Below are 26327 nucleotides of genomic sequence, written 5' to 3' on the forward strand. Positions count from 1 at the left end.
AATGATCTGTTTGTTTCATCTCAACGCTAGAGCTATAGTCAGTAAGTTTGCAGATGACACCAAAATTGGAGGTGCAGTGTACAGCGAAGAAGGTTACCTCAGATTACAACGGGATCTTGATCAGATGGGCCAATGGGCTGAGAAGTGGCAGATGGAGTTTAATTTAGATAAATGTGAGGTGCTGCATTTTGGGAAAGTAAATATTATACACTTAATGGTAAGGATTCTAGGGAGTGTTGCTGAACAAAGAGACCTTGGAGTGCAGGTTCATGGTTCCTTGAAAGTGGAGTCGCAGGTAGTGAAGGAGGAGTTTGGTATGCTTTCCTTTACTGGTCAGAGTATTGAGTATTGAGTACAGGAGTTGGGAGGTCCTGGACATTGGTTAAGCCACTGTTGGAATATTGTGTGCAATTCTGGTCTCCTTCCTATCGGAAAAATGTTGTAAAACTTGAAAGGGTTCAGAAAAGATTTACAAGGATGTTGCCAGGGTTTGAGGATCTGAGCTATAGGGAGAGGTTGAATAAGCTAGGGCTGTTTTCCTTGGAGCATCGGAGGCTGAGGGGTGACCTCATAAAGGTTTATAAAATCACAAAGGGCATTGATAGGATAAATAGATAAAGTATCTTCCCTTGGGTGGAGGAGCCCAGAACTAGAGGCCATAGGTTTAGGGTGAGAGAGGAAAGATATATAAGAGACCTAAGGGACAACTGTTTCATTCAGAGGGTGGTATGTGTCTGGAATGAGCTGCCAGTGGAAGTGGTGGAGGCTAGTACAATTACAAATTTAAAAGGCATCTGGATGGGTATATGAATAGGAAGGGTTTGGAGGGATATGGGCCAGGTGCTGGCACGTGGGTCTAGATTGGTTTGGGATATCTGGTCGGCATGAATTAGTTGCACCAAAGGGTCTGTTTCCAAGCTGAACATCTCTATGTCTCTATATGTAAGTTTACCAAATAAAGTGTCATTTCAATAACAAATCATTTTGGTGTACACAATTAGATGTAAGCAACATCTAAAGAATACATAAAGCACAGTTGATCTTTTTGACATTTTTGGTTTTGCTTACAAACTCCTTCCCACAAGAATTGGATAATTAAAAGTGATTTGAGCTACTCTTGAATTTTTGCATCCATTTTACATTTGCTGTTACAACAGTTATTACTTGGTGGTAATAATTCAAGGCAAACTATCTTACTTTTGATGAGGCACACAGGATATACTGCGAAACTGTTGACAACTGCACAATATACTTAATAATATTTGTTAGCTCGTACAAAGCTCTTTACTAAAAAGCTTATAAATTATATAAGGTATTTTCTGCAGTCATGTACCACAGCTAATTTACTTTTGTGTACAAGTCATCAACAGGAAATCCAGAAAGTTTTCTGTAGTTTCACATAATTAAACAAGAAAGTGAAATAAGGCATGACGCAATTAGTTAAATATGAAACATATATTTTATAAACTTTAAAAGAATATATAACCTCATAAAGAAATGACTAAGTAAAGGGGTATAATTTGCAGTAGAAATGCTGCAAACATTATTTACCTTTAGCCTGATTCACTTTGTCTGATTCTCATTTGTCTAATTATGTTGAAATTTGGCACCAAAATTTCTTTAAAAGTGAGAGTTGATAATGTTGCACTAAGTGAAAACGTCATACTTTTATCATCTCTACTAACAATTAAAAACCAGAAAGAATTAAACTATACTTTTATAATCACTACATTTCAGTGCCAGAAAACTTGACTGACTGCAAGTAACACATTTAGTGTTAAAAAGGCACGTAGACTGAAACAAACAAGATTGAACCTCCTGTGGCAAGTTAAGCTTGGATCTGCTGTGGAAATGCTTCAACGTTACCCCATTCAGACAGCAAGATGATATTTTCATAAAACTACTAGCAGATGTATTAGGGAGTAACTTCAGGATTTCTGTATTTAAGCCCACCACGACCTTTTGCCTGCTATAATATTAGTGTATAAACAATGATGAATGCCATAGCCTCATCATTATTTTGATTACAGATTGTAACCTTGTAGGAGCCACTATGAACTTTGCTGGAAGTGCAGCAGAAACTTTGGATAAAATGGATTGCAAGTTATGGAGGCAACATAAATGTAGCTCAAAGCAACTTCCTCATTACAGATCACAACAATAATAAAAAGCTATGAAGCATATCCTTAGACCATTATCTTCATACTGTTGCTGGCTTTTCAAATGAGGTTACAAGTCTGATTTTATTTGCCGCGCTCTCAATCCTTCATGCAAAACTTTTGTCTCACTCAACCTCCTCCTGCAAATTATAGGTAACTACAAATATATGGTTTTCCTGTCATAACTTATCATGGTGCAGCTTGCTTACTGATGATTTAAATTCTCCACAGCGCACTTAGTCAGGCCTTTGGAGAATTGTATATACAGGTGTAGCTGCAGTGATAGCTTCTGCAAAGAATATCAATTGATTCCCCAGACATTACAAATGGAGCTGGGGTCAATAGGTAAAAATGTTAATGAAGACATTCAGACACAAGCAAGATTAATTATGTGGCTACACACATTACAAATTATATGTTTTTGTCCTTGTTGAGTTTCTCTTCACTTTGCTAAGACATTTATTTCTTTATGCATTTTAATCTATGAATGAATTGGGAGAAACATGCACTGAAAAAAATAGCTTTTATTATTATTTTTCCAAATGATTGTTCAAAGTGGAGGTAGCAGTTGCAGGAGCACAACATTGTTTCTATTTTCCCCTTCTAAGGTTTACACTGCCATGCCTTGAATATACTGTGACCTCCTCTCATGTCACTGTATGAAAATCCTAGAACTCTTGGGGGGTGGGGGTGGGCAGCACAGTGGCTCAGTAGTTAGCAGTGGATTACAGCACCAGGATCCTGGGTTCGATTCCAGTCTCGGGTGCCTGACCGTGTGGAGTTTGCACATTCTCCCTGTGTCTGTGTGGGTTTCCTCCGGGTGCTTCGGTTTCCTCCCACAGTCTAAAGATGTGCAGATCAGTTGAATTGGCCATGCTAAATTGCCCACAGTGTTAGGTGCATTAGTCAGAGGAAAATGGGTCTGGGTGGGTTACTCTTCGGAGGGTCAATGTGGACTGGTTGGGCCGAAGGATCTGTTTCCACACTGTAGGGAATCTAATCTACTGCACGTTCACCATTTAAACATCACAGTAGTCTAATAAACGGGCCCAGCACCATATCAAGGGTAGCTTCTTGGTATCCCCTTAAACTTCTCTGTATAAGGACTGCTCTCCTTTCAAAAGTAGTTTTCAAAATTATGATGAGCTTTGGAAGTGCCAGAAACAAGAAACGTCTTCTGATAACCAGAGGCATCATTACTTTGTCATTTTGTTTTAAGTCTAAAGTGAAAACAAGGAGATATTCCTTCACAGAAAAGATTTCTGACATTTGGAATACACTGTTTGAAAGAATGAGTTGATCTTTGAAACTTTGAAAAGACTGGAAGAGTCGCAAATTGCAAGGGTTGGGGATTAAATAGAACAGTTCTTTCAAATCCAGCACAGCCACGACAAGTCAAAGAGCTTCATTTTTGCTGATGGCTCCTATAATTCTCACTAGGAAAGGTCAACAAATGCTAGCCTTCTCAGCAAAGCTTATATCCGTATGATGAATAAAAATAATACAATACTAAATGTCTACCTAGTGCATGAAATACTAACTCTGACAAATGTGAAGTACAGGAATGTAATTATGAATATCAAAACGTTAACATATAGTCAAAGTGGTTCTTAACACAGGAATTTGATGTTGAAACATGTTTTTGAGCTGATACATTTTTTCATTCCTATATATTTATCGATAAATGTTGTTCTAAAAGGATTTCTTGTCTAATTTACTCATTAGTGTTTACTCTTTCCTAGCACAGCCCATCTATCATTACAAAGATTTTCAATTACACCACTTACTTGGTTAATAATTCATTTGAGCTCAAGTGCTCCTTTGATTTTCTGATACAGACTTCTAGCATTCAAAAACAAAGGACGTTCTAATTTCTATTCTGTAATTCCTCTCTACATTTCAGTTTCGTGCATTTTATTTTTAACTATTTGTGCACTGAATTCCTCAGCTAAGCTTATTTTTATTTCCATTTTACATATGAAATTTGAATACTAGTTATTGTCAATCTGACTTAAAGAAACACGTAAAAGTAGAAATTATTTTCTACAAGACATCTGATCTTAATTTTATATCAAAATGCTATCAATTTTAGACATCAGCCAAAAAAAATCAAGTTTCTTTTCATAGGATTGGTTAATTTAGTAACGTCAAATTTAAACAGCTAAAAAAAGGGACGTAACATGACTACGCAAGACAGATAATCTTCATTGTGTCATTGCTGATTATGTAAATGTTTTACTTTCTACTAAGTCAGAAATATATTTCTTTTCAGTGGTTTTACAAAATCTCCAATTTATGCAATTGATTACAGCCCTGTTCATAAATCATCTATTAAATGTCAAGTTACATTTACCAACATTTTTTATTTTAATAATCTTCCTCAGATTTGTTTTTTCTTTGCTTTTGTTCAACAAACGTTTACAGCCCAGCATACCTATTGCTTTAAATTTTTTAAATATTCAGTCTATTTTCCCAATATTTTGCTTTTAGGTTATTTTCAGTCTTGAATGATTAAATCTCAGCATTGTCTTTGCTTTTATAGAGATAGAGAAAAGCATGGAACAAGATAATGACCCCAAATTAAAAGGCAAAATGTTGCACAAATTTCACTCTAATGTTAGTTGTTGTACTCGCTGGTGGCTCAAGGAGGTATTTACATAACAGTTCCCTGGGTCAGGTCATTTAAATAACCCCTGGAATAGTAATTGGCATAAATCCCACGTGAAACAAATATAAACATAGATCAATCTCCATTCTTCAGCAAAGGGATAACGAGCAAAGGAACACTGCTTGGCTCATTTGCCTTTCCGATAAATTAATTGCATGACTCACAAAATATATATAATTGTGACAACATAAACACCAAACGTGCAACAAGGTTTAGCTCAAAAGCAAAGAAAAAAACCAGAACTTCAGTGGTTCAAATTACCATGCCCATGTTGAGGTGGCTGAATTCTAGTGAAGACACCAGGTGTGGGCATCAATAGGTCATCCAGCAAATTCACTCATGCCTCCGACAAGAAACAGGTAAATTCAAGGACCTCACCCAGATAAGCAAGGCAATTAGAGGAGCAGATGGTGTCATTGTAACGTCTGGACTAGAAATCCAGAGTACCTGCCAAATGTCATGCGAATATACATTCAAAGTCCTGCTGCGGACATCTGATTATAAGGAGAGGTTGGAACATTTTTCACTGGAGCACTGGAGGTCGAGACATGATCTTATAAAGGTTTATAAAATCATGAGGGATATAGATAAGATGAATAGCAGGTGTTTTTTCCCTGGGGGACAGACTTCTAGAAGGCATTTTTTTAAGGTGAGAGGAAGAAAAGATTTAAATAAGACATGAGGGACTTCTTTTTTATAGAGTGTTTTGTGTGTGGAATGAACTTCAAAACGAAGTAGTGGATGCTAGTACAGTTATAACATTCAAAAGACATTTAGATATGCACACGAATAAGAAGTGTTTGGAGGGACATGGACCAAGCACAGGCAGGTGGGACGAGTTTAGTTTGGGATTACTGACTGCATGGACTGGTTCGACTGAAGGGTCTGTTTCCATGCTGCATGACTCTAATGGAATTTAAATTCAATTAACAAAATGTGGAAGTAAATGCTCATCTTAGTGTGATGATGCTATCACTTTACAAAGGTCGTCGTTTTCCCCCAAGGGAGATGGCAAATGCAGAGGTGCCAAAATGTCTGGGCAAGAATCTAGTTTAACAATGGTACTTCTCCCAGTTCAGATTTTTTTTTCAAGTTTCGGTTAATTGTAACAGTGAGAAGCTGCTGCAGTCCAGAGAAAGATTCCAAGCTTCAGCAGATGGTGCCTGACTGGCCTTCTTTCTGAAATCTTGCCTATAAGAACCTGAGTTTGAATTTACATTTCGTCAAGGGGTTTTATGGGAATTGGAACAGCTCCTCAGTTAGATTGCTACATTGAGTCAGTTGGGTTTTCAAATAGCTAAGTTATTCTAAATTCTGTTTTATTTTGTTCATGGTTCAACTGTGGGGTTAAATACATTTTGTTTGCTTAAAGCCGAGTGATTTGACCAGCTGTATTACTCCTGGAATATCCATTTCACATCTGCCTTTAAAATAAGAAAATGTTAGGGTCTGTTGGGCTACCTTCTTAAGATATTTTGAGGTGTGTCTGGCCTGGTCCATTAGTAAGGGTGAACATGAAACCAGTGACCATTTTTGTAGAAAATCTAACTGATTTGCTAATGTCCTTCAGGGAAGGCAGTCTGTCATCTTACTCAATTTGGCTAACATGTGACAGCATGTTACAGCAATGTGACATGACACTTAACTGCCTTCTGTAACAGTCTAGCAATTCTCTCAGTTTAAGGGCAATTAAAAGGTGAGCAACAATGCAGTGATGCCTACATCCCATGAGGGAATAAGAGAAAATGGATGGCCTTGGTTTTCTTCCTTGTCAAGCCTGGATACCACTTTCTGCTGTGCACTCTAAAGACAAATATTCTTCATAGTGCATGCTAGTTAAAAACATTCTCTAGCACCATCTTGTATCATGGTTAAACAGTACCCTTAATGGCTAAACTTACACATTTAACCGTATCAATTTCTTCCACCACTTTAAAATGCTAATAGAGGCTCACTTTTCCAACAAAACATGACATACAGATAAGTGCCAACATTCTCCTCATGAACGCTATTTGCTGGTGGACAAACTAGTGTACATGTCAACCAGAAGAAGCCAAGTGAAGAGGAGATTTTCAGTATTTGGCTCCTCAACCCTCTGCAAAAAATCCGTGACCACATTCTGAAGAGGTGCTTAGTTCTTTCAAAGGGAGATGACCATGTCCCTAATTGACCAACAGTGGTGAACTGGTGACTGAATTCCCAGGTGGTCAGTAAGTCACCCTATGAAGCAACATTTGACTATAACCCCATTGAGCTTTCTTTACCCCCAAAGAGGTAGCAACTTTTTTTTTGTATATGCACCTTGCAACAGGAGATCATGGAAGGTAGTGAAAATGAACTGCAAAATTAGCCAAAAAGCGATTTCTTGCCCATAGCTGTTGGAAGTTATGAGGAGAAGAAAATAATAAGGACAAGTCTGTCCAGAAATCTCAAGCGTTCCTCTGGAGACACACCACTGTTGGCCTCTGGCCTTCCCTCTTACAGCGTGGTGACACGTGGAAGGCACAATCAGGCTGCTCAGAAGCAAGATTCCATTGCACTTTTGAAGAACACAAAGAGACCACAACACAAAGGAAGCTGTAGATAAAAGAAAGGTCTGTACATGTATGTGGGGAAAGTACGGTGTTAAGAGAAAGTAGGTTCATAGCATTATTACTACAAAAAATGCACGCACGCAACACTTTATTATTGATGGAGGTTGGATTCATACAGGAAACAGAGCTGACATCTGCCCTCAGGTGATGATTAGCACACTCAGATAAGGACAGAAGTGCGATGTTGTGATATCTTCTGTAAGATTTGCAGAGATGATGTTTTATTTCAAAGTAGGGCAGAAGGAACACCAGCAGCAATCTTAAAGGTAGTCAATGCTGTCTAGCAGGGCAAGGCAGCAAGCAATTTGCAAATAGTAAGATTTCACAAACAGCCACACAATAATCAACTGAAAAAAAATGTTTTAATGAGTGTTGGTAAAAGAGTATATAGCAGTGACAATGTTCTTTGATTTATGCAATGGGATTCCTCATGTCTCACAGCTGACAGGCGAGGATTTGGTTTAATACCTCAACGAAAAGATGGCACCTCAGTATGGATATAATACATCAGCTAGATTATACATGAGCTAAAACCACAAAGTTCTGACTGAGAAGTAAGGCTAGTACCGTTCAGCAAAAGTTAACAGCCAAGTCATGGAAGGTCAGCAAATCATTGTGAGAAGCTGTAGGAATCAATTCACGTACAATTAACTGCTAGCAAAGCACACAGGAGCACCATCACATTGCCTTCATATTGTACATTGAATCTGAAAGTTTAATTAACAGTAGTAAAGCATCTTCCATGAATCAAACCCCAAATGAAGATAAAATAGTTCTTTGCAGTGGTTTTTAAATTACTTGAATTGTCGCCCTTACATGCAGCCCTTGCTACAAAAAAATTATATTGCTCAGCAATTAGAATCAATGAGCCCTGAGTATGCCTTTTCCCATCTGCTTTTGCTATCTTTTAAATTGCTAGTTCTTGTTCCAATTTTGCCTTTATTTATTTTTCTTATTTTGATCCGATACAGGAAACATAGGGGCTACATAAAAGGCACACATTTCTGGTCAACGGTAATTCTCCACATGTTGACGATGAGGGAATCAGCAGTCATAATGCCATTGAATTGCAAGCGATTCTCTCTTGTGGAGACGATCATTGCTTGTCGCTTATGTGGTACAGATGTTAACTGCCACCTGCCAGCCTAAATCTGGATGCTGTCTAGGTCTCACTGCACATGGACATGGACAGCTTCAGTACCTGAGCAGTCATAAATGGTGCTGAATACTGTGCAGTCATCAGTGATTATCCCCACTTCGACTTTATGATGGAGGGAAGGTCATTGATAAAGCAGCTGAAGATGATTGGACCTGAGGAACTCCTGCAGAGATGTCCTGGAACTGTGAAGATTAACTTCCAAAAACCACAAATATTTTCCTTTGTGCCAGACAGGACTCTAACCGGCAGAGATCTTCCCTGAGTTTCACTGACGGTCCTTAATGCCACACTTGTTTAAATACTTGATGTCAAAGGCAATGATTCTCACCTGGAGTTCAGCGCTTTTCACCATTTTTGAACCAAGGCTAAAATGAGGTCAGGTGCTAATGGCCCTGACAGTACCAAAACTGGCTACCAGTGAGCAGTTTATTACTTTGCAAGTGCTGCTTGATAGTGCTAATCACTGAAGCACAGGTTACAGAAAGCATGAGAAAGTTGCTTGACTAGTCGATGTGACAGCTCTCTCAATTGTGGCACAAATTCCAAATGTTGGTAAGCGGCATTTTTCAGTGTCAACAGGGATGTATTGTTGTGGGGCAAAGGTTGACACCAAGTGGCCCTTCTGGTTTCTTAGACTTTGTAGCATTCTGATACAATTGAACAGCCAGATTAACCAGTCAGATTTATTGAAATTTCAGCATTTGCCACAGTGGGATTCTATCCCTTGTTGATTGAACCTTAATTGGTAGTACTCTTTGAGTCACAAGGTTCTGGGCTGAATTCCTAGTCTGGATTTAAGCAAAAAGCATTTTTAATGTCAAGGCTGACAGCTTTGAGGAGCTGTGATGGCATAGTGGTATTATCACTAGACTATTAACCCTGAGACCCAGATAGTGTCCTGGGGAGTTAGATTCAAATCCTGTCATGGCAGATGGTGGAATTTGAATTTAATAAAAATCTGGGTCTAAAGAGTCTGAAGACGACCATGAAAAAATTGCCAATTGTCAGGAAAACCACATTTGGTTTACTAATGTCCCTTAGGGAAGAACATTTGCCATCCTTACCCAGTTTGGTCTATACGTAACTACAGATTCACAGCAATATGGTTGACTCTCAACTGCCCTCTGGGCCATTAGGGATGGACAATAAATACTTACCTGGCCAGTGATGTCCACATCCTGTGAATGACTTAAAAAAAAGCCTAGTGCATTACTAAAAGAATATTGCCCTGCTCCAGGTGCTATGTTTTGTTTAAACGACTAACCAAAGGCTGTATCTGGCTCTTAGAGTGAATGTAAAAGATACCATGGCTCTACTAAAAGCAACCAACTTATATCCAGTGTCCTGACTAATATCTATTAATCAACATCTCAAGAAGAGGTTCTAGTCATTATCAGATTGGTGTTTGTGGAAGTTTGCTGTGTGATTAAAACAGTGACTACAATTACAAAAAAAACAAAGTCATTAACTGTAACGTACTTCTTTATGCCCAGTGGGAATGAAAAATGTAATATCAAAGCAAAAATGTTTGTCTTTCAATGGAGAGACTAAGCATGCAGCAAAACTAAACTTTTAGCAAAAGTAATAAATACTGCAATTATTAGGGTTTCCCATGATTGAAAAAGCACAAAATGGCTGAAAGTGGTTCTCAGTTGATATAAATGGAAGATCTTAGCTGAAACAGCAGCTTGAGCAGTCTGCTGTTCCAAGTCAAGCTATAGGACAGAGTAATTAGATGCCTTCATTGAGGGAATAAATCCAAAATAACTAGATAAAGATAACATACTATGGGCTCCGTTACAGAGAAACACATGCAGATGCTTGTATAGAAAACCATAGTGGAGCTACTTATATTGCAACATATTGTGTGATGCAGCAAAGCATAGCCATTCATTCTATAGCGAAGTAACATAAATTGCAGCCACTTAGCAAACATTAAAATGGTATTTTAAATATATAGCAGTTATAAGTGTATTCCAGTGGAAGTTCAACCTAAGGCAGATTGAAGAGAGTCCCTGTTATCTGTAAGGGAGCTAAAGCATGGAATGTGGTTGAGTAAGATTTACTGTGAAGGCCAAGGAAATTTATGAGAGGATCTGGTAAACATCATGAGATCATGGGTTGGAAGACAGCTGTCATGCGCTGATCATCTATTCACATGATTAACTTGATTGGATGTGTAAGTAATAAATAAATAACATGATTGGTTTGTAACAGTCAAAAGCGGGCTAATAGCAAATGTATAAGTAGTGTATGTTTCCCTCTATTCACTGGAGAAGTCCCTGGATTGCATAGAGGTTTTCTCCCCACCAGTGTAAAATAATAAACTCATTAATGATAGAAGTGGACCTAGGTGTCAAGTGATTAATTTGGTCATTCCATCCCCAACAGAGTAGTACAAAATCAAGGTAGTACACTGGAAATCTGAAAGAAGAACAAAAGGTATTGGAATTATTCAGAAGGTCTGGCTGCTTCTGTAGAAAGAGCAAAGGAGTTAACATTACAGTTTGACAACCTTTCATGAGAGCTGTTTGCTGCCATTATTTTGTTGTTGGACTCCAGGAACCAAGTTCCCGTTAGATTTCCCCACTGAAAACAGAGAACATCACACGGAATAATACGACAAAGCAGGCGAAGCTGCAGAGTATTTTTTTTCCCAAGGCTTCTGTAATTGTTTTGCCTTAAACCCAACACCACACCTATAATTCAAAAGGACCAAAAGAACAATAATTAAAAACATTAATCTATTACCCTTAATGTGTAAAATGTCCCAAACTCATTTGCAGAGGCATTAACAAAAAAGATCTGACAACAAGCCACAATGAACAAATTGATACCTCACCATCTAAAAACCCTGTCTAATATGTTTGGGTGACACACCAGGTTTTGAGAGTAGGTGGGAAATGAGAGATATGGGGATGAGTTAGCAATGGCAAATGTGGGAGCATATAGAATTTTATACATGCACTCTGATTGCTGGAGACAGTTGTTAAGAATGAAGTACATTAAGACATAAGGCTGTAGTTCCAGTCACTGATTTGGCCAGTCAGGTGAGGTCAGCAAACTTCCTAGAGCACTGCTGTCCACAGCCTTGGTGCCAACTGTCTCACACTGACCTTGATGACAATCTACTCCATTCCCTTTTGTAATGTATGCATCAAGGCCTTCCTGACCCCTACGGAAATATGTCTCTCCTTTACATGTTCTGTACTAAGGCCTGCAGTGCTGTATCAGAGAACTCATGCGAGCCTCTGTTTCTGGTCTGCTGCTCCATTTGTTGTTTTGATTTCTTTTTAGAAATACTTTTGGAGGCACTTCATCATCTGTTGCAGCGGAATGTACCGTCCCTTCAAAGAAAATGGGCATCATTTTGAATTGCACTGCGCAATCATACATTACCATCCTGTGCCCAAAACATGACTGTGGAACTTTTATGTTCTTAGTGTTCTTTTTGCGTATGATATACATCACAAACAGTCTATTTGGCTCAACCAAGCAATGCAAGTGCCTACGCTTCACTTGGGTATTGCCCCATGCTGTTCCCATCTAAATCTACTATTGTAACTATTCCTATTCCCCTCAAATAATGCCCAGAATCCCCTTAAATGTATCTATATTATTAGCTTTAAGCTTTTCAGTGGTACCAAGTTCCACATTTTCACCATACTTTGGATAAAGAATTTCTCATTGGATTTCATGGTGATTATCGTGTATAGATGATGTCTGATTATGAACCTCCCCACAGGAGAAAACATTTTGTCTGTACAACGCTACTGAAACCCCTCATAATTTGAAGTTTCTTAAGATCACTCCTCAGCACCATTTTCTCAAGAGCACAGAGTCAACTCTTTCGTAATATGCATAACCATGCATTTCTGATGTGTCAGGTGGTTAGCAGCAAAAATGGCTACAAGATTGGTTAAGAGCTACAATCCAGCATGCCAGAAAATTTGGCCAACTAGCTTAAGCTCTGTCCCAGGTTAAAACTGGGGCCAGGACATTTTTTGACTTGTCCTGTCAGCTGTGACCTGTAGTTTTGTATGTTGACCACGTAAGGTAGGTGTCATAGTGGTCTGTTAGACCACTATTATCTTATATGGAGCATGGTAAAAAGCTGTTTGCAACTCGGGATAAATATTGCGGAGCTGTTCATCCAGTAAACTCCATTGGCAGGATTGAACATTGCAGTCGGGTTTGGTCACTTCAATGGCTTAGTGCCAGAGAAGCTTCTGGAAAAAGAGTATACTTTGGGATAAATGTCAACAGCACAAAGGATTTTGAGAAACGAGCACTCAAGACTGTCATCTATGGAATATGTGCCTTGAAGTTATCTTCAGAGAGACAAAGAAACATGACACAAGATGTACACCAAGAGTTGGGTGCTTTGCTCATATCGGGGTCGTATTTGTTTGAAACCAAACTTATAGAGTTTAAAGAAGGGGTTGTTTAACTAAATTCTGAATTATTTCCCCGTCCTTTGTCTGTCACACAAGGGAAGAACACCTGGGAGAAAATTGAAGTACTCCTTTCAGGTAACACTGATACTTTCTTGTAAATCTTCTACTTCCCCTTCACTGTGTTTATACTTTTATTTGCTTTTGGAGAAAAAAAACAGTTGTGGATAGTTGGACCCTGGACACTAACTTGAACTCCAGTGATGACGCCCTGGGCTGTGATGATAGGCCTCCAACAGCCACAAGTATGCTAGCCAAGATTCCAACGAGTGCTGGGTTTTCCCCCTGAATCTCATTGACTTCAATTTTGCCAGGGTTCCTTAATGGTACTGTCAGCAGTAAGATACAAAAAATGTTAAAACAAAGAAGTAAAAGTAATCTAGTCTAATATTAATCTTCACAAAAATATCTGATTGGTAAAAAGAAAAATATAGTAACATTATTTTCTAATGTTGGGTGTGATATTGTGCTTTCATCACACTTGCTGAACAACTCCAATTGTGCCAAGAATTAAATGAACAACCAACTTAAGACCATCAGTAAGGCACACAATGTGAGTCACTTGTGTTTGCTAAAAAAAGTTACATACCTTCATACACAGAGAGCTGTTTTTTGCAGGAGAAAAAACATATCAAGGAATTGGACCTTCTTTTAAAAATTAAGTAAAGGTATGAAAGTCAGTAATTTTTTAATGTATTCTATGCAAGACCTTGACCAGAGTCAAGACTTGCTGCCCAATCAGCATCTTTTCTTCACATAGTAAAATGATTCTTCCATGTAAATGTGCCATTCTTGTGCCTGCCCTGATCAGTGCAATTTGCTGAACTTTGACTGCATGTTGCTTTTTTTAAAGCAATACTAAAGATATATTTGAACATATTACTTCACAAAACTACATAGCTAATTTTCCAAACATTCCTCCCAGCAGATGCCCACAGCCATTGTATTCGACTAAGGTGTTGTAGAAGCTCTGCATGGCAATGCTTTTTTGTCAAAAGGCCTTTCCTTTCTTGAAAGCAGTCATGGCAAATGATTTTTTGGAATCCTCTACATAGCTAATCTAAGGGTTTTAAATATCTTATCATGAAAGAATTGTTTTTACAAACATATGCAACTTAACAATAGTTACAGCAGGCATCTTTGATTAGATTAGATTACTTACAGTGTGGAAACAGGCCCTTCGGCCCAACAAGTCCACACCGCCCTGCCGAAGCACAACCCATCCATACCCCTACATCTACCCCTTACCTAACACTACAGGCAATTTAGCATGGCCAATTCACCTGACCTGCACATCTTTGGATTGTGGGAGGAAACCGGAGCACCCGGAGGAAACCCACGCAGACACGGGGAGAATGTGCAAACTCCACACAGTCAATCGCCTGAGGCAGGAATTGAACCCAGGTCTCTGGCGCTGTGAGGCAGCAGTGCTAACCACTGTGCCACCGTGCCACCCATCTTATCTTTAAAATGCAAGATGTATGTAATTTGGTACTACTTATATGAATAATATATATTTGTTTTTATGTAAAAGTAATCAGTTTTTAAGTTCAATTTTGTTCCATTGCAGCCTCAGCCAGTGTTAGATAGAAGCAGTTTCAAAGAATACTGCTCCTGATGAGCTTCAGAATCACTGAAATTTTAAAATGGTCTGAATTATTTAAGAGGCATGGACAGTAGCTCCAGTCCAGGTCAATTCATAAGCAAGGACTCATGCTGGTGAGCGCAGAGGAAAATTAGAAGGCTTTTCATCATTGACCGTGGAATTTATGCTTTTTAAACTAGTTCAATGTTGTTATCAGGAATTCCTCAGACCCTCCAGGTTGTGGGAGTAAATTATTTAATATCATGTTCCCTGGATAACCTTCCTCTGGGTTTTTGGCCAATAATCAGATGGCAGATTGAGATGAAAGACTTGTCAGTCTCTTTTCAGATCTGTCAGACCATGGGTGTGAGCTAAGCTTGATCACCAAAGTGAAGAGCAGAAAGGGGTTTCCTAATGTTTGGACCCAAGAAGCTGTCCAGTCCATAGGATGAATGGACCAGAAAATTATTCCTTTGTTTCCCAGCCAGAGGATTGTTAGAATATGGCAAGTTCTGTGCAAGAAGTTGTTCACTTGGCTAAATTATGTAAAAAGTTGTGACAAATACTAATTACAATGTAAATATTTTGTCAACTTTTACACAACATTTAAAGCTGTCTCATCAACTCTGCAAAATCATTTTCTAAATAAGGCTCCAATTTAAATAGGTTAAATAGAATTTCAGATAAAGGATGGTTATCTTTACAATGATAAACTTGCTCAGATTTCTTGCTGATGATTTAAAATACATAAATCCTTTCTGCAGTATATTTATTGAAATAGGAGGCGAGAAATATCAATTGGCACATTAGCAGTTAAGTGTCTAATGCATTCCTATGACATTCACCTGTCAATTGAGCATTATTCTGCTCATATCACAAACTGTAATCTCCACACTGTTCATTATCTATTCCATTAGAAAGATGTATTTTCCTTCATATTCCATATCATTCCACCCTGGAGTCTTACTTTTTTAAAAAATATAGGTTGGGTATCCTTTATCCAAAAACCTCAGGGCCAACTGTTTTTCAGGTTAAAGAATATTTTTGGTTTTTGGATAGATTAAGTCCACCATCGGGCACTCTGAAGAAAAACTTTGCTTAACCTGAATGGCCCCGAATAGACGTAAAAGCAAAGATTTTGTTTTCCCTTAAAATGCCTGTACAGACACAAACTGACCCATAGACACTTTTTTTTTGGTTACCTAGATTTTTGGAGGTGTGGACAAAGGATACTGGACTGTATAAGCTTTTTAATTTTTAAAATCAGTATTTTACTTTGTTTCCATTTACAGTTAATCATTTTGTTTCTTAGTTCAGTTTTTTTTATTGAATTTTTGACTCAGCTGATCAAGATCACATTGTACTTTTAGGTAACCTTTTTCACGGTCCACTATACCATCCGCAAACTTACTAACCATGCTTTTTATATTCTCATCCAAATCATTGCTATAAATGACAAACTACAGTGATCATATTAAATGCCAGAGCAGGCTCAGAGAGCTGAATGGCTTATTCCTGCTTCTATGTTCCTGAGAACTGAACTGTACTACAGATTTTAACAGATATTATAGTACTGTACACAAAAGAATGAACACAGTTTAAGAGAAAATGTTTCTACCATGTTCCATTGGCTTTTAAATGCAATCCCAACAAAATCTGCCAAACCAATGCAAAGCATGGAGGGGTTTCAAGCACAGATTATATCCAGCTCAAAATTAATTTTCTGAGAGCATCTGCATCAAGAACTTTATGAACCAATCTATTTGGGTAATGGGCAATGCACCATATAAGCACAAGAGTTACAGTACGGTTTTATTACAGAATGTCAATTTTCAGTGAAGATTATCAAGTACAGAAAAGGCTATGATCTTGGAGTTGCAACCATGCATTTTCTAGTATCAGTTCAAAAGCTCTCATGGGGGAGTTTGCTGTCTAACCAAAGAACGGTATGTCTCAATGGTGCAAAAGTTAGAATGATTGAATATGGAAAAAAAATAACAAGCAGAAGTCAACTGCTGGAGCAGTGATAGTTTCTTGTTATGGGATAGTAGGTGTAATGAGTGAAGTTAACAACAGAACATTTTGAAACTAAAAGCTATATTGTATAGAGAAAGAAACATTCATAGGAACATAACAGCTGAAATAGATTATTCATTCCCCCCAGAACTTTCTCCACCATTACAGTTCATGGTTTATCATTTACCACAATGCAATATGTCTTGTTTTCATTAACAACTGGAAACATATCAACTTTTTTGTCTTGAACTTATTATTAAGTGAGCTTCCACATCCTCTGGGGTACAGAATTCCAAAAGTTCAGCGCTCTGAGAGTTTCTCCTCCTTTCAGTCCTAAGTGATTTTTCTTTCAGTCTAAGACTGTGTTCCCCAGTTCTCTAGATCTACTCTATCTCTTTAAAGAATGTTTTAAGGTACTGTGAGATAATCTCACTTTCTTCTAAACTCCAGGCACAAGAGTACTCAATCTGTCCTCATAGATTATCTGACTGTCCCATGAATCAGTCTGGTGAGCTTTCCAATCTTTTACCATTTAAGAAGTACACTGCACCTTTGTTCCTCTCACCCAAGCGGATAACCTCACATCTATCCATATTACATTCCATCTATGTGCTAATTCCCACACAGTCAGCCTATTAAAACCCCCTTAAAGCTTCTTTCCATCCTCCTCACAACTCCATGATATCATACATCATCTGCACATCACCCCCTCATCCAAAATCATCAAAATGTATTCTATGCTGAAATCCAAACACTTATCCTTGTGGTACTCCGCTAGTCACAGCCTGCTCACCTGAGAATGACCCAATTATTCCTATGGCCTACATTCTGCCTGTTAACCAATCGTCAATACATGCTAGTGTATTACCTCTAAAGTTTGCGTGCTTTAATTTCATTTACTAAACCACTGAATGACACTTGATCAAAAACCTTCTGAAAACTCATATACATCAGTCTGACTGTGCTGGTAATATCCTAAAACAGTATCAGGTTTGCCAAACATACAAAGTACTTGTAAATTTATGAATAAATTGTAGACTTTGTTGGCATAACAATGAAAATTTATAGGAATTGCTTTTATTTTATACTTAAAGAAGAAATTCCAAAATGACTACCTCATGATCATTTATTGAAGTATGTTCAGTTCTCAAGGCAATTGTCAAATGATCTTGAACCACAAACATGAGACTTCAGTGTTTGTCACACGGGGGGGGTCTTGAGCAGACTTAAAAAAAGAGTTCTATGGTACCTGCTGATTTGTATGCCCCAATTCCTGGTATGTAGTCTGAGTGCCTGAGACTCCATGATGGGGACACAAGTGCGCAAAGTCCAATCTAATGAATACATGATGTTTTCCACAAATGCAAGTTTTGCAAAAGAATAAACATTGCTCAGCATGTTAATGCAACGCATACTTGAGCTATGCATGCCTAGAAGGTCCCTCATTCAAATCTCAGACGGTGGTGAATTAGCAGATCTCAGTAAATATTTTTAATAAACAAGCGAAACATGCCTGAGGCAGGTAGAAATTGAACCCAGGTCTTCCAGCTCAGGGGTAGGAACAGCACAACACCCACCTCTGAATCCCAGTAGAATCAGCTGCTTGCATTAAGGGACAAACAACTGCAAAGATTCAGTTATCATATGGCCTAGCTCCTGGCCACACACCACATGGCAGTTTGCTCACAGTTTAGGTTTCAGGTGCATAAATGCTTGAGATAAGATTTACATATAACATTTGCGCTTTACAACTTCTGAAAATAGTTCCAAATGTGATATAGTATGTAGCATAGTTAAGTAAAACTATCACTTCAAGCACAACTGAACATTTATTTTTCCACTGTGAAGCATGAAGAAGTAAATCATTGAATTGGACTTTATTGATAGATAAGATAAAGAAATGTATTTAAAATTCAATGCAGAAACATAAAATAGTTATGTAGATGGGGAAGGGAAATTTATCTCTTGATTTTCTTGTTGATTTACTGTTTTTCACTCAAATGTTGTGGAAGAGGAAACTTAAAGATAGAGCCCAATGGAAAAGCAAAAACAATTCTTGAGCAATTTTGCTCTACTTTAAACTATAAAATTTACCTCTTTCAATTCATTTGTATGGAAACTACCTTCCAACATATATTTACAGCATAACAATAAAATATCATTGCTAATAATCTGAAAACTAACATTGATATGGATATAAATATGTTGGTCAGAGTGCAGAAGAGGTTTACAAAATGGTTCTAGGGACGAGAAACTTTTGTTATAACAAGGTCGGAGATGTTGGGAGTAACTTGTAAATGGATCAAAAAAACAGAGGCCACAGTTTGTTCTTCAAAAGAAGGAAGTGTAATGACAGAAAAAGTTTTTGTTCCCCACACTGTGTAGTTAGTCTGAAATGCACTGCCTGGAACTGGGGCTGACAAAGGTTCAATTGAAACATTTAAGAGCACATTGCATGATTATTTAAGTAGAAGCAGTGTCCAGAATTGCAGAAAATTAGCAAGGAGAGTGGCATAAAATTAAATGCTGGGAGAGAGATGCAATGAGCCAAAGGGTCTCCTTCTGCACTGCAACAAATCTTTTTAAAGGAAGTTGATGTTATAATATTTTCAACAGCAAAACAATTCAGAACTGTATTTCATTCTGCGCCCATATAATATTGCTCCTTAATAGTTGATTGTTTTTAAAATTCACATCTGTTTAAGTAAATACCTTATATTCTGTAAGTGGTAATTAGAGGAATATCATCGCATAAAGACCAAATTATTTTTTTCTAAACATACATAATAATTGTAAACGTAGACAATAAATCAGGACAGAATTTACAAGACAGAGTCCGTTGAAATAGCAGATTGAACTACTGAAACTGAAGGAAATTATTGAAGTATAGGCAGCCAAAATAGTACAGGAACCATTGGCCATCAAATCCATGCTTTATAAAGCAATTTAATCAGTCGCATTTTCTGCTCTATCACCTTTTAAGTTTATTATAAAATCCTCTTCACAAAATCACATTACTTGAGGATTATGGTTTCCTTAACTAGACAATTTTCAGTATAAATATTCTGTGTCTGGTAATGTTAAGCTTGTAGTTGTCTCAGATTAACACTCAAGTGAAAAGCAGAGAATCAAGAGGACACTTTGCTGAGAAACAGCAGACAGAAGGTTGCATGCACAATACTACTGTAGTAGATAGCTAGCGAACAGATTATTTTGAAACATTAGGGAGCTGTATAGAGGAAGGTCATGGAGAAACATGAAAAAATCTCAACAATATGTGTTGAAATAATGGAAGCTGGCTGCACTTGAACTTTGGGTGATGTAGCTGGAAAATGAGTTGCAAAGAATACTGGCAAGTCAGAAAATAGGGTTAGATCAGAAGCTTGGAGCTCAGCCATTACATAATGTAAGGGTAGTTTGGAGAATCCTGAAGAGGCTGAGAACAAGCTCCATGGAAATATTAGATCCTAGGATAGCACATAGAACTTGAACAGCAAGGATTCAGGCACCATCAATGAACTCTATTTCAATTGCAAAATGGCAGTTTTGGAAATGCAATGATTGCTGAGCGGTTGACCATAGTTGAGACACATTTGACAGTATATGCACTGGGAGAAGATTGATTATGGATAGTAAGCATGTTTGTGACAGGCAAGGATTGGTTAGGGATATTCAACATGTTTTGTGCAAGGGAAATAGTGTCTTGCAACTTGATTGAGTTTTTTTAATGAAGTAAACAAAACAGCCAATGAGGGCAGAGTGGTAGACATTGTTTCCCTGGACTTTAATAAAGTCTTTGTCACAGTTCCACACGTTAGACTGATCAGTAAAGTTAGATCACATGGGATTCAGTGAGCTTGCCAACTGGATACTCAAAATTGGCTTTATGGTAAGAGGGTGAGGGTGAAGGGGTGTTTTTCAGACTGGATGCCTGTGAACAGAGGTATTCCTCAGGGATCGGTACTAGGTCTACTTTTGTTTGTCAGTAATGTAAATGATTTGGATGAGAATATAGGAGACACGGTTAAAAAGGTTGCAGATGACACCAAAATTGGTTGTAGAGTGTACAGTGAGTAAGATTATCTAAGATTACAAAGAGATTTTGATCAATTTAGTCAATGGGCTAAGAAATGGCAGATGGAGTTTAATTTGGATAAATGTGAGGTATTGCTTTTTGGTAAAACAAACAAGGTCAGGACTTTAACAATTAATGGTAGGACACTGGGTAGTGTTGTAAAGCAGAGAGACCTAAGGGTTCAAGCACATAATTCTGTGAAATTTGTATCACAGGTAGACAAGGTGGTTAAGAAAGCATTTAGCATGCTTGCTTTCATGGCTCAGACCTTTGAGTATGAGAGATGGGATGTCATGGTGAGGTTGTGCAGGATTTTTGTGAGGCCGCTTCTGTAGTACTGTGTGCAGTTCTGGTCAACCTGTATAAGAATGGTATTATTAAATTGGAGAGGATTCACAAATATTTACCAGAATGTTTCCAGGAGTGGAAAGTTTGAATTATAAAAATAGGCTGGAAACGTTGTGAATTTTTTCACTGGAGTGTAGAGGTTGAGGGTTGACCTTTATTAAGGTTTATAAAATCATGGGGGGTAAAGATGAGGTGAATACAAAGGTCTTCTCCTTTGGGTAGGGCAGTTCAAAACTCGGGAGCAAACTTTTAAAGTGAGAGGAGAAAAATTTAAAAAGGAGAATGGCTCTTATGTGGAATAAACTACCAGAGAGAGTGGTGGATGCAGGTACAGTTATAATATTTAAAAGAGATTTGGCAAAGTTCATGTATACGATACCATTGGAGGATTATGGGCCAAGCGCAGGCAGGTGGGACTAGTTTAGTTCGGGAACATGGTTGGCATGGACTGGTTGGACCAAAGGGTCTGTTTCCATGCTGTATGACTCTACAAGAACATAAAATAGTGGGTATAATTCAAAACAGGGTGCAGGAGCATAGGGAGCTGTATATGTGCACAGTAAATAAAGCATACCTCAGCTGGAATACTGTTGTGAGTGCCACATTATCAGAAGGATGCAAGCACATTGGATAGAGTGTAGAAGCGGTTTATAAGAATGGTTCCAGGTATGAGGAACTTCAGTTAAAAAGGTGGGACAGTTCTCCTTGGAGAGAAGAAGACTAACAGGACATTTGATGGAGATTTTCATAAGTCATGAGCAGTTTGGATACAGCTGATAGAGAGAAGTTGTCACTCTTCAAGAAACGAGAAGAAGATTTGATTTAAAGTTTGGATTTAAAGTGATGTGCAAAAGAAGCAAGGGTGATATAAGAGGTAAAAACCACTTTTGTACTCAGTAGTTAGGCTGTGAAATGCACTGCGTGGAAATGGCAGTTTCAATTGAGACATACATGAGGTCATTGGATAGAAACAGTGCGAAAGGCTATGGGTGAAAGCAGGAGATTTGCACTGGGTAAACTGTACTCGTTTGAAGAGACCTTTCTGAGCTGTAACACTTCAGTGATTGTACGAAATAAACTACTAATTTTGTTACACATTGAGGCAATCCTTCATATAGGAACATCTCTCAGGAGAGGGCTTCGTGTAACTGAAATGAAATGTGACATTAGTGAAATGAATTGGTTTTTAATGAGAATGATTTCCAGAATCGATCTGCGTGCTCAACAATGGTGTTGTTTAAACCGGTACTGACCGCATTTACATGCAAACTCCCAGTGAATGTGGTTTCCGAAAATGTTACAATCACCATCTTCTAAATATTGACTGAAATTACTGGATTTACTTTATTCAAATAATAAATGTTAAAACATGATGGCAGCCCTATTCCCATTTCTTCAGCAAATTAAATCTCAAATAAACTCCTGAGTCAACTTCCACAGAATTTTTAGTACTTATATTTACCTTTCAGACGGAAGTTTGTTTTTGTTTGAAACAACGTGGATTTGAATTAAGCAATGCACCTAGACGATGCGAAAAGTCAAACAGTTTAAAGTGCAAACCATCCAATGTCTTTACATATTGTTGAGTACTGCAACATTTTAGTCAAACTGAGGGGGGTTTCCCTGGCTAACTGCATTTGATAGCGAAATGGATCAATAAAAAAAAACAATATTAACAGGATTCAAATGAAACGTGGTTTGAGATAACTGAAGGTGCTGCAAAATATCTGAAAACCGCATAACTCCAGTGTCCTGAAGTTTGTTGCGCTGAAAAGTCTAATGCTTTATTCAGGTAAAGGCTGAAATTATGCATTAAGCAAATGGGGGTTATAAAATAAAGGTTGACAACAGAATCGAATTGACCGGAAAATCGCACCGTCTAAAATCCAACCTTTACCTTGAAAGTAAATTCCAGACTGGATCTGTATTATCCTCGGAAGAGTGGTGGGATCAAGCGAGTCGATGAAACTCTCCAGAGTTTGCGCCATTGTGTTGAAATTCCCTCACGAAGCTGCAGAGCATTAGCGTCGAAGAGTGCAGTCCATCTTTCAAGGTGCTCCTGGGTCAGTCTCCCTTGTCCAATGGAAGACAGGGCAGTCTTCCCCGACGGTGCAAGGTGAGACAACAAGTCAGTGTCCCATTCTACTCCCACTCACACTCTGAGAGTGGTTTCGCATTAGAGAATGTTTTCCAAATCTCAACAAATGAGTCAGTTCATCACCACGACACCCGAAATGTGCAAAATGCAGAACAATGGTGGGCGGCAACCCCGGAAACTCAATCGGCAAACTCGCACATTGTCAACGTTTGCAACCTTCCTCAAAAGGTTGTTTTTTTCTCTCACTCTTAAAGAGATAGTGTGGCCGTGACATTTGCATTCATTCTCAGACTTGTTTAGCTTTTATATTATTTGTTATTTCTAAGGAGTGGTTGATTCCAAACAGATGTTAAATACTTTGTTTTAAAAATGTCAGAATGGTGGAAGTCTTCATTTAAAAAGTCATCGGGAAACGGGGAAAGAGTTCGACCTGTCCTGACATATCCCCAACCTGGGTCAAAACACTTGGAAGCAAGGTGTTGGTGCGCAGAGTTCAGTGTAAGAACCGTGACTAAGATGTGTTAACGGAAATTCAGGAGGTGTTTGACAACTTGAATTAGCAGGAAGGTGGAGGTGCAGGTAGGGTTTCACTTTTGTGCAAACATGGATCCCACACACTGCAGAACCACACGGTCTCATCCATCAAAACTCTCACAGACAGTCTCCTTCCTGCCAGAGTCTGCGGGGTCAAAGTACCCTATATGCATGGTACAGGTTGGCAGAAGTGTATTGACGTACCCTCAGCCAGAAATGCAAATACCGTGTGGTGAACTGGCATTCCTAAAACATCTGCTCAGTTATGGGAAATGCGTGATTTATGCGCCCAACAGACGTCTTAAAAAAACAGCAGACTGATATTTAAGTGCGTTTTCTCTATGGCGTGCACTACTCTTGTCACTTTGCCACTTTCCCTTCTCTCAGAAAAGCTTAGCTTTTGCTGGGATCAATTCAAAATGTACATCATCCCTTTCCTGAACTCACTTCAATTTCTCTAAAGTGTTCTGGCTATTCACCAAGTTACAAGATTTTATAGGTGTCTTTCCATTAAGCAGTGGCTTAGCAACTATCCAATCCTTATAGACTATATGACTTTGGTTTCCGCAGCTGACACAGTCTGTTAACGGTTTCTCTCAACCAGTCTTATACCCAAATTGAATGCACAGAGATAAACTCAAAGACTAAGAATTTCATGGCATTATGACACATACATCACACCCAGGTTAAAAATGCAAGTTATCTAACTTTCAATTCCAAGATTTTTCTGAGGGAACCACGTGAATAACTCATCCTTTACTGTAATAACTGAAAGTGGTATGTCTTAAGTGAGCCCACCTTCTGTTTTATGAATCTATCTTGCGAGCTGTTAATCTCTAAATTAATGTGGCCCTATTTTAAGTGTTGAACTCCAAGTTTGTTTAAATTGCATTTACTTCAATATTATTACAAAATATCAGGACTTTCATTTAGTTTACATTTAATACTTGAAACACTAAATTAGAAGTTATACTCTAATGCAAAAACTAGATATTAAATACATATCTGCACCGTAGCCCACCTCTTACATTGACTTTAGAAAGGGTAAAGATCATTCCCAGTGGTACACAGTATTAGCTTGCAATGTTAGCTTGTTGAAAAGAGAAATTGTTGCACATCCCCGAATCCAAATTCACCGAATTGCTAATCTCTCTCAAAATAGTAGGGATTTTGCAGAGACTAACAGATTAAGAAAGAGATTTTATAAAAATCCAATTTAATCTGGATTTGGGAAATTTAGAGGCCTGTAAAAAGGCCATCTGGCATGAAAGAAAACTATTTAACAGTGAGGAAAGAGGGTAAAGGGGTAATCAGAATATGTTTGTTCTATATACAAATGAATGAGAGAATACATTCAGTTGATTGAAACAGTGAACAGATACTTCTAAAACTAAATAATTCTTAATAGATCAACATTTCAATTTTATGGGTGTATCTGCAGTGTGACCAATGGCAGATTGACATCAAAAAGTACAAAATGAAGCAATAATGGTAAGTGATAAATCTGGACCATCAAAATTGAAACAAAAATTTACAACTTCCAAAACAAACAGAAAATGCTAGAGAAACTCAGCAGATTTTGCAGCATCTGTGGAGAGAGACACAGATTTGACCCTTCAAGTCTGATATGACTCTTCTTTGGAACTAAAGGTATTGGAAAATGATTTTTCAGTCCTTACAACAAAGGTGGAGGAAGATCAAGGGGTCAGATGGTCCAGAGGCCTAGTACAAATACAAATAATTTTTTTACTGGTTGTGACAGAGAAAAAAAACCCAAATGGAAATTAAGAAATCACAAAGTAGCAGAGGAATTCAATAGGTGATTTTAGAGATTAGATGTTATTGAACAAATTGATGTGCTTGACTCAAATCCATTCCTTCAAGTAGGCATTAGTGGAATGGCCACCAAATTCTAAGGTGTTTGATTTACAGCAGTAGAGTTGATATGGAGATAACTAATATGAGAAATTATATTGAGCTGAAAGTCAGGACAATGGATCATGATTTTTAGTGACTTGTACAAAGGAAAATGCCCACACCTATCATCCTGTGCTTTTAAAGTTAGGGTTTACATTGAGTCCACATACTTCTGTAAGATAGTGTTCCCTCAGATTAAGATAATCAAGTTCAAGTATCGCACTCCTCTTACAGATACCCATTTGATGCAATGTATCTGACAAGCATTGTCAAAGTACAACCCAGACTTTAAGGCACTGGCAGATATTATGCAGTCAGATGTCACAATGAGACTTGGTGAATAGAGGACAAAATTAAAAATTATATCTACTTTTTTCAGATTTTTTGAGCACTGAAATAACTGTTTGTTCTGCATTTTCTTGGTGGTAGAGCCAGGGTTGCACTTACATTCAAAATTGATCTTAAATTGCACTTAAATTAAAAAGTGGGAGACACTGATATAAGGTGAAATTTAAAAGATGAAGAGGAGAGATTGGGAGAACTCAAAAAATGGTGGGAGTCTGGAACTCAGTGCTTCAATGAATGGTTGAGTCAGAAACTCTTGGGATTATTTAATCAGTAATTAGACATCCATTTACACTTCCATAGCCTTCAGGACTATTAGCCAAGAAATGGAATTAAGGTAAAAACAATGACTGCAGATGCTGAAAATCAAATACT

The 26327-nt window shown here is 38.0% G+C and overlaps 1 protein-coding gene across 1 annotated transcript in view; it reads right to left on the bottom strand.

The window, feature by feature from the left end:
- Positions 1-23284, bottom strand: part of themis (thymocyte selection associated) — a 45491-nt gene extending 22207 nt beyond the window's left edge. Inside the window, exon 1 of the mRNA XM_072556018.1 lies at positions 22956-23284. Coding sequence (XP_072412119.1) covers positions 22956-23046 — 91 coding nt within the window. The 5' untranslated portion in view covers positions 23047-23284. The remainder of the gene's footprint in view (positions 1-22955) is intronic.
- Between the last annotated feature and the right edge of the window lie 3043 nt (positions 23285-26327).

Source organism: Chiloscyllium punctatum, chromosome 3, assembly GCF_047496795.1.
Source record: "Chiloscyllium punctatum isolate Juve2018m chromosome 3, sChiPun1.3, whole genome shotgun sequence".
Classification (NCBI taxonomy): Eukaryota; Metazoa; Chordata; class Chondrichthyes; order Orectolobiformes; family Hemiscylliidae; genus Chiloscyllium; species Chiloscyllium punctatum.